A 15,054-nucleotide genomic window follows, 5' to 3' on the forward strand; every position below is an offset into this window, starting at 1 on the left:
CTCCAAATCTCCTCTCTGGCTCTGATCATCTCCTCGGTGACTGGATCGGCGGTGTAAAGAGTGGAATAGAAACCAGAAGTGATCTCAACAAGACGATGAGGATCCGTTTGAAAATACCCGGCCTCATCCACAAGTCTGCGAAGGCTGTCCGAAGAGTATCTCTGACCCACTGCCCTAAAGAACTCTCTAGAGCATCTATCCCCCTTCTGGATCCAGAAGGTCTACTGGGAGTAAAATCTCAACTGGGCCCTCCAGCCTTGAATCTCCTCTAGTCTCTCCTGAGCCTCTGAAAGCTGCCCTCTCATGAAAAGAGAATGAGGAAAGCTCTGAATCAATCTCTGAAGTCTGGATACCTCCGCTCTAGCGTTGCGATCTCTGATCCTGAGCTTTTCCTTCTCCTCTTTTGCCCTCAACTGGCAGGCCATGCTGACTCTAGCCAAACCCCTTTCTACCCACAACAACCAGCCCTGATCCTCAGGAGTGTCCTCTGTCAACCAAGCCTCTCTCAATGTCTGGGCTATGCATTGGAGTTTGTTTAGGACCGGCACCGTTTACTTATTTTGAGACGGATTCCTCTCACAGATTGTATCCCACTCAGCCACTGGATCGATAGGAACTCCTTTGGCAGAGAGTCAGGGTCATTGGCTGCCTGGGTAAGGAATGGGCCACAGATCCATCTAGGTCGACCATTGCAGAGGATCCTAGATGGAGACTTTGCATTTTTCAGGGTCGACCTCTTGCGGAGCTCGACTGGGACCCAGGTGAGTGGGCGTGGCCTGCTCCGGTGGCAAGCGCTCGTCCTCTTCCTTTTTTCCAGTACTCGACGAGGGCAGGTTATAGGCTTCAGCAGAGAGACTCTCATCACCTACCATTTGCCTCACAGTGTTGGCACGCACAGGGACTTACTGCAGAGCTCTTGCAGAGCTACTGGACTCACTTTTGGGGCATCAGTAGAGCCAGGAAAGTCTCCTACTTCCTTTGGCTCACTATTCATAGGGGTATACCTGTGGGTACTTGGCTTCAGCAGATGGGTAGACCCTGCTTGTGTATGCATTGTCATCTTGCAGAGGAATCTAGTAAGCATTGTTTATGGAGCTGCCCCAGCTCTAGAGTGGTATGGACAGGTATCTCCAGGTTGCTCTCATATGTTACATCCGAGTCCTTTCTGATGACATGGGGTGCTGCCCTTTGGGGGAGAGGATCTGGAGCCTTTGCCGTCTATGAGTCAGAGCCAGGAGACCACGGTTTCTTCATGCAGTGTCGCGAGAGACGGGGTCCCACTGATATTAGCATCATGGAGCCACAGGACTTATTTTTGATACCAGTACCAACTCAGGATTCTAGGTCTACTTCACCTGCAGGTTCAGCCTGGGAGGTGATTTCTAGCATTACCCTATGGCGGATAAGGTGTTCGTGATGTTCTTTTGTCCTTGGGGGTCATTTATGCATGGAGGCTGACATTCTTGCTTCCATTTGGGTGGAGATTATCTTCACTCTAAGGAGTCAGTGGGAGCGGTGTACAGGCACCTCTTTGGCAGCTCGTGGGAGACTTTTATCCTTCATGAGGACATGGGACTGCTCATTATTTTTTCATTTGACCCCTTTTGGGATGTCGTGGCATTTTAGACCACCACCATGGCTTTTTTGCCACATTGTTGAGGCTAGGGATAGAGTACTTTCTCTCCCACCTGTTGTATGATTCGTTTTGAATGGAATATATCACTTTCTTGTTTAAAGGGAAACAAAAAGATCCTCCTGTAGCCTAGAAGTAGAAACCCAGCCTGTAGCAAGTCTCTCGTGACGTCCGGGGAATCTAGGCACACCTGAAAGAAGCCTTATCCCAACAAACGAACATACTTAAGGTGGGGGGCAAGCTCCTGGGGAAGCACCGCAAGTATCCAATCTCTAGCTTGTGATCTGGAGGGGTGTGAACCAAAGATGTGTGCAAAGAGAGTCATGGAACACTCATGTTCCAAGTCCTTTTGCAACTGCTGCAGCTCGTCTTTTGAAAATGTGACGGTTCTCGTGGCCGGTGTGTGCGGTAACAGATTGACTGAATGGGTGCCCATTCGTCAATCGAGGTGGGGAAGGCCGACTCAAACACCCAAAAAAACTCCGTCCACTTTCCTGATGCCCAAGATACCCCCAAAAAAAAGGGGGTACACCTGAAGGGAGAGGGTGAAGGAAGGAGGGAGAGAGGAGAGAGAGCAAGTCAGAAGAAGAAGGGGGTAGGTTGAAGGAGGAGGGAGGCTGAAGAAGGGGGGAGAGGGAGGGCAGCAAGGGGGAGGGAGAGAAGGGAAGGGGACAGCAGGGAGGGGGAGGAGTGAAGAGGAGAGAGGGAGGGGGGGAGAGGAGTGGGGAGCAGACAAGTAGTGTGCGGGGGGGGGGGGTGCAAGCAGCAGCGTGGGGGGGGGGCGCGGGAGCAGCAGCGCGGGGGGGCAGCGTAGGCAACAGCGCGGGGGGGGGCAGCGCAGGTAGCAGCGTGCGGGGGGGGGAGGTTGCAAGCAGCAGCGCGGGGGGGGCGCGGGGGGGAAGGGGAGGGGAGGAGAGGGGAAGGGAAGAGGCAGCTAGGGAGGGAGGGGAGGGAGGAGGCAGCAAGGAGGGGAATTGAAGGGAGGGCAGCAGGAGGAGCGGGGAGCAGCAGCAGACATCGAATTCTGATGTGCCGGTGTGTGTGTGTGTAATTTCACCCCAAAAAAGTGTGTGTACACACACACACACACACACAAACCTGTCTTTGACCTATTCCCTGTCTTTAACTATCAAAGTGTCAGCAAATATTCCCCATATTTTGTTGAGGCATGCTATCAGATGTGTTTTTGGCTTGTGGATGAAGCAGGCTTGCATATTGAAGGATTGATATCTTTTCTGCACTAAAGAAATTCTGTTTGTAGGTTTGCTCAATGCAACAACCTAGTCTTCTATAATACCAAAACATTAGGATTTCAACTTCGTTATTTTAAGTGCTTTTTGTTAAAGTGGCATACAAAAGAGGGACTAAACCAAATTTTGAATTAGAACAGTGAGAAAGTATATGGTATATTCCTTGTGGATGCAGGCTGTTGATTGAGTGTCCAATCCAGCGGCTTGGATCAAAGGGTGCATCAGAGGTATTCTCATAGACTTGAACTTTGAGTGATGTTGTCTGAACACCATTTTTAAAGTTAAAAACTGCAAGTTACCACAGAATGAATTGTCGATGCATGATAAGTCTATAGGGGCACTTTAGTTGACTGCGTTGAAGCATCTTTAGCTATGAAAGTGCGGCAACAGAATTTTCCGCATATTTTATGACACATTGGTGAACTGTGCAAAGTTTAAAACTGCAAGTTACCACAGAATGAATTGTGATTCATGATAAGTCTATAGGGGCACTTTAGTTGACTGTGTTGCAGCATCTTTAGCTATGAAAGCTCGGCAACAGACTTTTTATGAAACATTGGTGAATTGCATAGAGTTTCGGCACTTATGTCCATGCATGGTTGAAAAATGCCAAGTACACATGGCCCACCATACAAACTATGTCGGAAACCATATGAAACTTTGCGAGTATGTAGACCTTACTGAAGCAATGTCCATGCAAAGTTTAAACGCTTACATGTATGGTATGAGCATACTGATGTAAAATTTATTGACACTTGAGCACCATGGATGGTCAGAAAAGAGAAAATGTGCATGCCCCACCATACAAATGATGTAGTTGTGAGTTTTGAAGTCAAATTGTTGTGATCGTGATAGGCATGGGGAAGGATGTTCCTCAAATTATGTGTACATATATTTGGCAGCATACCCTATCTTGTTGCTTCTCTTTTTGAAGGAGATTGTTGATGGTGCTTTACTAGCATACGATACTGTCTTGGAGGTCCACTTATTACACTTGAAGTTCTATACTTGATGGGTTACTATTATAAGGACATTTTGAATGTATACATAGGTATAAGAATGACAGTGACATTTAGCAGACTGGGTCGAACTGATCTTCTGACCTTTTCCCTACAGTGGCCCTTTTCACATTGTATTCATGTATTAAATGGACAAAAACAAAACAAAGAGCAAAAACAATCCAGCGTCATAGGGGTTGTGGAAGCCCTTGCAACTGATAGGCCCATTATGATACAGTGTTGGTATTACTATGAGCTAGGGATTTTTTCTAAAACTTTATGATAACATTATAATGTATTATATCTTGGAAAACAAAACCAAGGGATGAGTAAGCTTCCAAAAACTCGTCTCAAACCTAGCAAGTCCATTTTGTGGAGGTAAAACTGAAAGTTAATGAAATGCATCATATTTAAGGGTGTAGGCTTATTAGGCCTTTTTAAAGATTGTGGATAAGAAGGCCATGTAGCATAGGAGCAAATATCTGTGTGTCCATTGTTTTAAGAGAGATTTATTATGGAATAAACATTCCTACTTGAGCCCTATCTTCATTTGGCCCTTTTCTATCTTTCATTGTCTAGTATTTTCTGTCCATTGTCCCTAGCAGCCTCCCCTGGATCTTACCCAGCCTTGTTGTAGGCTAGGTTTCCTTTCCCAGGTCTTGCTCCTTCTTGCGGTTAGGACCCTCCTTACCCACTCCTCCAAGCTGAGGTTGTTCTTCACCTTGTCTTCTTAGCCTTTTGATTCATGTTACTCAGGGTATCTACACAGTCTATAGGGAGTCATCTTAAAGATATTTTAAGAAGAGAGCTGGTGAGGAGATTTATTACACTGATGCTGTACCGAATTTATAATAACAGCCATACTAGGATGCTAGCGTGGAGTTCTTCTCCTTCTCGAGTGTCCCTTTACACTAGCGACGTTCTTGTTCTTTCTGCTGTTATCAGATTATTTCACCAATGTTATTTGTTTGGAGTGTGGCCGTGAAGAGATGTGGACGCAAAGCATTCTAGATGTTTCCATCGAAGCTATGACAACATGGACATATGCATTGGTGGCATTGCCTTGAAGTTGGAGTAGTTGTATGCATCAAGATGCTTGGTGATGGCAAAATTGGTCGGGGTTATGGGTTATTTTGGCATTGTTGGACTGCTTGTGCCACATGTAGATCGACCATGTACCCACTACTTTGCTGTGATCTTGAGCAAGCCATTAAGAAGGTAGTATCGTTTTTCCAATTATCTGCTAGCAATGACACCTGAGAAATCAACATCTTGTGAATGATGCACTAGTGAAACATTTACAAAGGTGATGCAGTCTACAATGGTGAATTATCATGCAATCAATCTTGGTGGTTGATTGAAAAAACTATATCTAAGAGGTCCATCTCCACTATGGTGGGTCCGGATGGAGCTGAGAAAGTGGGAGACCCTCAAAGAGACAAAGCCTTCTAGTTGAGCGATATTTGACAAATCTTCACCTCAGAGGAAGTGCAGAAAGAATTCAGCAGATTTGATGCAGTCATACCTTGGATGGAGTTTATGAAGGTGATGGGCCTCACTCTCAATCTACTTGGCTTGGGGGCCTTCACAAGGTCAGATATCCCACTTCAGGTCATAGGACTACGATGTTGTTTAGACAAGGATGCCTTAGTCTTTGATATTCATTCTGGGGACAAGCTATCTAGGTCTATAGATTATATCCTTGTGGATGTTTCTTTTCAGCCTGTCAGGCTCGTGGGACATGTGGAGTAATGTTTTTTGCTTCAGGATGCTATCTAGATGCTAACCCGCATCACGTTCCCTTAGATACATGGAGGTTCGCATCGATGGGGTGTCCCCCTAAAGTTTTTTTTTTTTCCTTCCAAAAAGAGACTTTTATTAAGTATTAAAAAAAAAAACCGTTAGAGCAAGCTCCATACGGGATACACCATGCAATGCATGAAAAGCTCAAGAGCCAAAAAGAAAGGATTGGGGCTGATAGTGCCATCTCAATCCGGTAGAAACCTCCGAGAAAAAGGGAGAAGCCCTCCAAACTAAATACAGTCCTCCTAGAAGAGGTTGCCCGTGAAGGGCCATGCATGCTAGCCCATATGGCTATCAAAGTGTGAACCGTGTCACTCCAAATAGCTGTGAACACCTGTGATGGGTGTATCTGGGTGCCATCCAAGGTCTTTGTGCATCTAGCTCTCCAAATGTGCCAAGAGGAAATGCTAGCCAAAATCTCCCAAGAGGTGTCCACTGAAGCATGTGAAGCTCTGAAAGGATTAAGTGGTACATCCTGAAGAGAGCAGGGCTCTATCACCTGCCGGCGGATCAAGAGTGCCCAAGAAGAAGGCTCACCCTCATAAAACACCTGGAGCTCAATAAGGGATAATCATGCGACCGTACCCCAAGTCATGAAGAAAGGGGAAGTATGAAAAATGCTGAGTATTCGAGTAACCCCTTTCCAAACAGTCCTCGCCTGACTACAATCCCAAAGGCAATGTCGGAGCGACTCCTCTGCAGAATGACAACAAGGGCAAGTGGGATCAGCCCCAAATTGTGATCTCCACAGGTTCACTACAATCCCTTCATGAATAGAAAGCCAAAAGAAAAGAGCGATCTTTCTAATTCTGAGGGAATTCCAGAGCCTCCTCCAAAAATTCCTACGCAAATTTACGGTGATGAAGAAGCTGTCCCAATGGGGGGCTCTGGAGGAAATCCAACCCCTACTGCTCAGCTGAAATCTCGTGGCATTTCCAACCGTGAAACAAAAGAAGGGAATCCCCCTCTTTCGGTGCCCATGATCTATCCACTCCCACTCTCCCAGGTCCCACTGCAAGCACCTGATAGGTGCACCTCCATATAACCACAACCTCCAGGATCCCAGGGCCAAGAGTAGAGGGTCAGGGTCTAAGTACCACTGCAAGCCCGCTCCGTGGTCCACAAAACCAGCAATCCTGAAAGGCTGAAAGGCAACCTCTAGAAGAATATCATCCGTGGATCTGGAGAGTATACCTCCATTCCCAACGTCAAAGACCAGTGCATCTTCCCCGAGACCTCGAAGAGCGATCACCTGTAGAGCAACTGCTGTCCTCGAAAAAGCTCCCATCCAAGTGGTGGAAGTAATGGGCATCTCAACTGTCCATTCCACTGGGATGGCTGCATCTATCTGCTGAATCTTGCGTGATACCCCTCTGAGGTGACTCACGGACTATAGTCTCTGATCCTTAGGTAGCTTGATAAAAGCCTTCCAAGTGCCTACTGTGTAGGCGGGGCCTCTCTCCCATCTAGACTACTGCATGTAATGGGAAGTGCCCAGTTGTTTGCCATGCTCATCAAGTATACTATCGTTCCAAACAATCGGCTCCCTATCAATCTCTTTGAGGGTAGAGGGCAGAACCCTTCGAAGAGTGCTCCTGAAGCTCCCCCAAGCTTTGAGGATAGCAGTCATGAGAGGAGAGGCTGGAGATTTGAGAGAGGCGGAAGTAAAAATCCAGCAAGGGCTGTCCACCCAATCATCTCCCAAGGTAGGTGTGCAAGCTTGAATGCATCCAAAAAAGAAATCCTTCCAAGGTTCCTGCCCAGGCATGAGTCCCCTCACCACAACCTTACAAGGCAATGCCCTGCACTGCAAGTCCAGCAAGAAGGGAGCATAGAGGAAGGAAACTACCTTCGGACGAAGAGGTCCCCGGTGGTGAGCTCTTCCTTAAAAGAGCTGCGAACCTGGCTTTAGCTAGTTTTTGCTCTCTTAGTGTTGGTTGAGGGCGTGAGCCCATGGATGCCCCCCCCCCTTTTTTTTGTACTCCCTTGGTCCCCTTTCTTTTTTAGCAGCCTGACCAGCCCCGCAAAAGAAAATAATAATAATAATAATAAACTTGAAAAAAAAAAGGAAAAAAAAAAAGCTCTAGGCTGAGCCCATTTGCGCCCGGCGCAAATGGCCTTGCCTTGAACACCCGATCTCTGCCGCAGCAGTAAACCCATGAATTTTTTCCTTTGGAGATTATCCCTCGAGCGATCGTCACTACTAGCAGTAGCTGTTGCTGCTCCTCTTGCTGTGCTTTTGCTTACCATCGATGTCAACCCCTCCTTCAAGAGGACTCCACGGCATGATTCAACGCTCCCCGCTCTGTAAAGCTTGGCATAGCACGCAAGCTCTTCGTCTGCTCGCCGACGCTGTGCACGAATGCCACGATCCATCCTCTCAGAAACGAGCTCCATCATCGCAGTTGCTGCTGTGCACTGGAGAATTTCGAGGGCGGAATGACATGGAATCGATGGGGTGTCATTGATTCGTGAGCTTGAATTTTTGCATCCGCAAGGTTACGATTGGTAATGCCGTGCATCCAGAAGGGGAGTGTTGCTCGTCGTCACCTGCTGATGATGGAGAGCTTGGTGATGACTCTGATGAGCTATCGAATTTCTCGAGCGAATGCCACATCCAACCACGGAATCGTCCCAAGGGGGTGCATTAAGGCAGAGAAGGAGACGGATTTATGCGAGACAGGTGACACCACATGTCCGTTTGTTGCCAAAAGTCCACAGTCGAGATGATTGCATCTACCAACGAGATTTCAAGGCCTTCTCAATTCCTGCTTAGTAGTGGGAGGCGAGCTGGGTGGAGGTGATGGAGGGGAGGGGCTTGAGGGGGGGGGCTTGAGGTGATAGAGGGGAGGGGCTTGAGCCGGCAAGCTCCGAGCTCTGTGTGTCAAGAAGAAGATGGTGACGAAGATGAGAGATGGTCACTGTGGAGTTTTCATAAATTGTGTGTATAAATGATAACATTGAACCCTATACTTAGAGATGTTATACAAAAAAGAACTTAGACTAATCTGTTCCGCTCGCCTAAATTTGTTATTCCTCTTCTAGGGCTCTGTCAGTTCAGCGACATGGGTAGATGATGTTCCTAGGTCTTCTTATGGAAGTGCATATGCCTATGTGGATACTTTCTAGGAGATTCTGGCGAGCATATCAATGTGGCAATTTGGAGATCTAGATGCATAGAGGGCTTGGACATTTCCTAGGTCCACCCTACACACACATTGGCCAATATTTGGGCAGATACTGTACACACCTTGATGGCCATTTGCATGGGCATGCTGGGATCTTCTCAGGCAGCCTCTACTAGGAGAAATGTTCTCCTTAGGGAGTGTAGTGGCTTCCCATTTTTCTCAGAGTCCTCTACAAGGTTGAGGTGGCACTTTCAGCCTTATGGTAGGATTTTCTCTAGCTCTCTTGCATGAGCTTGGTTTTGCACTTTTAGGGAGTTTTCTCTCATGCCTTGTATGATGTACTTCTCCCATGAGCATTGCTCTTGGATCTTCCTTCATATTTAATAGAAGTCTTTTCTTTGGGGGTTTTAAACACAAATTCACAAGCTTACCTAGGGATAGAATACCCTAGAAGCTACCATGACAACCTGCAATATGGTTTGGGTGCCAATGCAGATTGCTTGGCTTAATAAACTCTTGCACGTCTACAGTCTAAAATTATCAGAAGTACAAGGATCCTACTAAGCACATCCTTCGAGAAGAAACAAGCCAACCAAGAATTAGTATCCTCATGAGTAACGTCTATTTGCAACATCTATGTTCCTATCGAATTGATTTTTCAATGACAAGTTGAGAAGAAAACATAAAAGGTGATATGGCTTTCTTTGAGGCGATCTTGAATGCACTTATTTCGAGAGATTCTCACAAAACTAAACTAGTCCACCGCATGTGGCCTGGCTCACAAATTTCATTTCCTCATATGTTTTAGGAGGGAGCAGATTCAGATAGGGCCATTCTCATCGTTAGAGGAGTCCTCCAATTTATCACTCTAGATATAGTGCTTGTATCTTTGCACATACGTAATTCTCCTTTTAGATGTAGTGCTCTTATCTTTTTGCATAAACCTAATTCTCCTTCAGTTTATCACTCTAGATGTGTGCTTGTATCTCTCATGATTAAGAGCACGAGGGATGTGATCATGAAATAGGGAGGCGCCAAAGTTGGTTTAGATTCTTCAAAAGCCCACAATGCAATAAGGAACGAATCCCATGCTGAAGAAGACAATTGTGAGTTCAAGAGGCAACAAGCTGGCAATGAATCCCGTGATAAAAGGAGAAAATATGTCTGAGGGGGGGGGGGGTTCCTAACACTTCCAGAAGTATTACCGGAGGCCTAGGGCCACTGGTGCGAGAAGCGAGTAAGACATGCCATAAGTGTCACTGATGGTACGTAGGCGAGTGGTAGTCGATGGTGTCAACTATGTGCAAGTGGTAGATGGTGTCAACTATGTGCAAGGGGTACAAGTGCTGAAGTGATGTGAGCAAGAAGAAGACCAAAGCGGAACAACATCATCAAAGCCAACCCTCGACATGAACGGCAAAGAACTTCAACCACATGACACAGGTCCGTTGCATGAGGTGAAGGGAGAGGAGGGGAGGAGAGATGGGGAGTAGCATAATTCATTAGAAAGCAAGATGACTGATACACCCGGAGAAGATACACACGAGGTGAGCTCTTGGCTCTAGCCTCTCACTCCTTCACTCACGCCTCTCGCCCTTGCCAGAATGTCTTTCCCCCCTTCCCCTTTCCCCCTCTTCACCTTCTCCTCCTCTGCTCCACCCCCCCGCTGCCAATCTCCTTTCCTTCTTCCTATTGGATGTCTTCTTGCATCCTTAGCCATCCTTAGCCATTCCACCGTTTGTGGGCCGCTCTGCCCTTGATGGCTTCCGCAACACTCCAGCCTGTTCTGGGTTAGTGAATCCTGTGCTCCATGTGTTCTCCTATCTATTCCCTGCGCTCCTGACACTAGTTGGTTGCGAGGGTTGGTGCACCACCTATACCTCTTAACTATTGGAATGTTCCCCTGTGCACCAACGAGTACCGCCTATGCGCGTGTGCACTCTACTGGACTGCTTCCCATGTGCACCAACAAGTGTACCTCGTGCACCATTGCGCCAGCTGGACTGCTTCCCATGTGCACCAACAGGTGTATCTCGTGTACCATTGCGCCAGTACTTCCCTTTGATCAACTTTGACCATGGTGGGTCGAGGTTGAGGTTTGGCACTCTTCAGTCATGTGTTGCTTCCATCATACCCAAGTCATGTCCAAGTCGTGTCAAGTCATGTCCAAGTCATGTCAAGTCATGTCCATGTTTGTTCCAGAGTGACCAAGATGTGAACATATATGAACACGATGCGACTATGTAATGCGACTATGTATGACCAAGGTCTAACAACTTGGCATGTTGCTGAGGTGACCATGATGTGACCCAGGTGTGACTCTTGGTGGGAGTCCTGGAGACTTTGAGTACAACAGATCCCCCGCCACTATCATTCACTGTCTCGGTGAATGACTGAGGGTCTGTGTGAGAGAAAGTTAAGTATAAATTACAAATAAGAAAGTGACCTTGTGGCTGACATCCCCAAAACTGAAAAGAAAGGGCTCATGGCCTTACAACTGTAAAACTGAAATAAAACTGGCTCATGGCCATACAACTCCAAAATTCCTTTACTTACATGAGAACTGCAGAATCCAAATGTACAGAGCTCACAAAAAGAAATGCCGAACTAAAAGATCCAGGAGCTACTACTTGCTGGATGAAGGTCAGGGAGAGGAAGGGCGTGAGTGTGGTGGGTGTGGTGATGTTCCGGGGCTGGTCTTTGCCTCTTCCTCAACTGTGTCCATGAGGTTGCGGATGTCCTCGTATTTGGATTTATATATGTGGTAGCCAGACCTATAATGATCACATCGAGATTTGAGATGGTGACAAAGAGGTGAACATGGGGAGGTGACATAGGAGTGAACAGGAGAGACCTAGGATTGAACAGGGGTGACCTAGAGGTGAACATGGGGAGGTGAACAGGAGAGACCTAGGATTGAACAGGGGTGACCTAGAGGTGAACATGGGTGACCTAGAGGTGAACATGGGGAGACCTAGAATTGAACAGGGGTGACCTAGAGGTGAACATGGGTGACCTAGAGGTGAACATGGGGAGGTGACATAGGAGTGAACAGGGGCGACCTAGGAGTGAACAGGGGTGACTTGGAGGTGAACATGGGTGACACAGAGGTAAACATGGGGAGGTGACATAGGAGTGAACAGGGGTGACTTGGAGGTGAACAGGGGTGACCCAGAGGTGAACATGGGTGACACAGAGGTGAACATGGGGAGGTGACATAGGAGTGAACAGGGGTGACCTAGAGATGAACAAGGGTGACATAGAGGTGAACATGGGTGACAGAGAGGTGAACATGGGGAGGTGACATAGGAGTGAACAGCGGTGACATAGAAGTGAATAGGTGTGACCTAGAGGTGAACATGGGTGACACAGAGGTGAACATGGGGAGGTGACATAGGAGTGAACAGGGGTGACATAGGAATGAACAGGGGTGACTTAGAGGTGAACAGGGGTGACAGAGGAGTGAACAAGTGTGACCTAGAGGTGAACAGGAGTGACATAGAGGTGAACATGGGAAGGTGACGTAGGAGTGAACACGGGTGACCTAGGAGTGAACAAAGGTGACTTGGAGGTGAACATGGGTGACCTAGAGGTGAACATGGGGAGGTGACATAGGAGTGGACAGGGTTGACCTAGGAGTGAACAGGGGTGACTTGGAGGTGAACAGGGGTGACCTAGAGGTGAACATGGGTGACAGAGAGGTGAACATGGGGAGGTGACATAGGAATGAACAGGGGTGACCTAGTAGTGAACAGGGGTGACTTGGAGGTGGACATGGGGAGGTCACATAGGAGTGAACAGGGGTGACCTAGGAGTGAACAGGGGTGACTTGGAGGTGAACATGGTTGACCTAGAGGTGAACTTGGGGAAGTGACATAGGAGTGAACAGGGGTGACCTAGGAGTGAACAGGGGGACCTAGGAGTGAACAGGGGTGATCTAGAGGTGAACATGGGTGACAGAGAGGTGAACATGGGTGACAGAGAGGTGAACATGGGGAGGTGACATAGAGTGAATAGGGGTGACCTAGGAGTGAACACGGGTGACTTGGAGGTGAACATGGGTGACCTAGAGGTGAACATGGGGAGGTCACATAGGAGTGAACAGGGATAACCTAGGAGTGAACAGGGGTGACTTGGAGGTGAACATGGGTGATACAGAGGTGAACATGGGGAGGTGACATAGGAGGTGACAGAGAGGTGAACAGGGGGAGGTGACATAGGAATGAACATGGGTGACCTAGAGGTGAACAGGAGTGGGGTGACCTAGGAGTGAACAGGGTGACCTGCAGGTGAACATGGGTGAACAGAGGTTCAACCTGAGTTACAGGGGTGAACAGGGATTAAGGAGAAATGTGTGCCAGAGAAGGCAAGGGCTGTTTCCGCCTTGCCAGAGAAGGAGAAACTCAGTTTTTATTGATCTCGCACCAAAGAGCGCAACTGGGCAGAGAGTAGAAGCTTGAGAGGGTTAGGAAAGGGAATACATTGTTTTTTTTTTTTTGAATAAATAAAAATTCAACTAATAGGAATGGAAGTCCTTATCCAAAGAGAGAGAGTCAATGTGGATGATACTTCTTTACCCGTCAGCTATGTACAGGTGCTGGTAACTTCTTGCCCTCCAAGGGGGCCAAATAAACCCCTCCACTGGGTCCTGAGCAAGGATCGCTTCACGACGATGTTCATCCAAGGCTTCAAGATCCCATAATCTCTCAAGTGTGCATGCCTCCAAGTTATCATCCATCTCTGCTATGACCCTAGTGGTCTTCACGTGGAGTGGAACTCATAGGGCATAACTGCCTCCAAGTGTACAATGTTTGCATACCATGGGGGAAAGCAGTCCACAGCAAACAGGCAGTCATCTTTTGGTACTGTGGCACCGACACGGAAGAGGCCCGCATCTGGAAGGTCATCATCAACTCCTATGGTTGCTTCACCTGAAGAGATCCTTGACAAGTGGTCTGCTGGTTGTAGTTAGGATTCATGCGATATGGTCACCTGATCACCGGCTCTGCTTCTGGATATAGATCGATGCGATGTTCCATGAACTCAGTGGGTACTTCCTTTAAATCCTTATATGACCAGGCAAAGACATCGACATACTCTTGAAAAAAATGAGACAATTCAGCAAGGAGATAGTCATGTTCCCAGACCCAACTGGCTACCTTAAGATGTCGTGGTTGGTCCTCTGTCCCAATGTTAAGATACCTCCAATCCCTGGCATGGTCAACCTGAGGTATGCTTCCTGATGTGGAGTTGTTCGGTTCTTCTGCTCCCACTGCTGGGTGCGTAGGAGAATCATCCAGAGAAAAATCCCCCACTACTTCTTCCATCCAAGAGCTCGGTTAGGACGGTTAGGTGTCTTCTGGAAATGGTTGAGATGTAGAGGCAGCACTTGGGACCATTCTCTTTTTTCCTTTTTGTGCTTGCTTGAGCATTCCTCTGTATGGTAGTCCAACCACCTCGTATGTAGTTTTGGGAACCTCCTGTGTCGTTGGGGGGTCAGCTTCTGACATGTATAAGTCGAGTAGAACAAGGTCCGCGACATCTTCTTCTCCCTGTATGTTGTGAGCTTGCCTTGAACGTCTGAAGTTCTCCACATAGACCAGCTCTTCTTTCTATAGGGGCCAATCCCCAAGTGCCCATCACTCCTCTTCCACCCCTTCTTCTTCTTCTTCAAAATCCTCTTCCCCAAGTTCCACAGGTCGGTGACGAGCCCTTCCAGTAACCATGTCTATTTCTAAGGATGTGGATCCCAAAGGCAGTCGAACTTCGTCACTTGACCAATCTTGAATGGCCTTTGCTGAGTAGAACCATGGTCTACCGAGAAGTAGAGGATAAGTCTGCCCACCCTCCGTCATATTAAGTACGATAAAATTAGATAGGAATGTAACTCCCCCAATCTTCATGTGAACACCTTTGACAGCCCCCATAGGCTTCACCTTGCGTTGATCCGCCATGCGCACTTGAAAGTGTACGTCAGTTGTCAATTTCAAACCCAGTTGTTGAAGAGTACCTCTCGGCATGATGTTCACTGCTGCCCCACCATCCAAGAAAACATCTTTCAGCTCCACCCCATTGATCTCCACTGCGAGATTGGGACTTTGTTCACATGTGACGGCAGCATAGGCTGAGCAATTGTCTAGTGTTACTCCATCTTGAACTATTACCGTCTCTGCTGTGGGCCCGCCTTGAACAAATCCCCTTTGGCGCCCTCCTGGCATGCGGTTGAAGAATGCAATAGTCTG

General features: G+C 47.6%; 1 protein-coding gene across 1 annotated transcript in view; it reads left to right on the forward strand.

Annotated features, from left to right (window-relative positions):
* The window catches only part of LOC147891398 (putative serine/threonine protein kinase IRE4), a 364,420-nt gene that overhangs the window by 300,940 nt on the left and 48,426 nt on the right, over positions 1-15,054 (forward strand). The window contains exon 14 of the mRNA XM_087389248.1: positions 3,059-3,110. Within this exon, the coding sequence (XP_087245374.1) occupies positions 3,059-3,110 (52 nt within the window). The remainder of the gene's footprint in view (positions 1-3,058; positions 3,111-15,054) is intronic.

The sequence above is a fragment of the Dipteris shenzhenensis genome, chromosome 18 (genome assembly GCF_047967505.1).
Source record: "Dipteris shenzhenensis isolate YYH24624 ecotype China chromosome 18, Dip_SZ_1.0, whole genome shotgun sequence".
NCBI lineage: Eukaryota > Viridiplantae > Streptophyta > Polypodiopsida > Gleicheniales > Dipteridaceae > Dipteris > Dipteris shenzhenensis.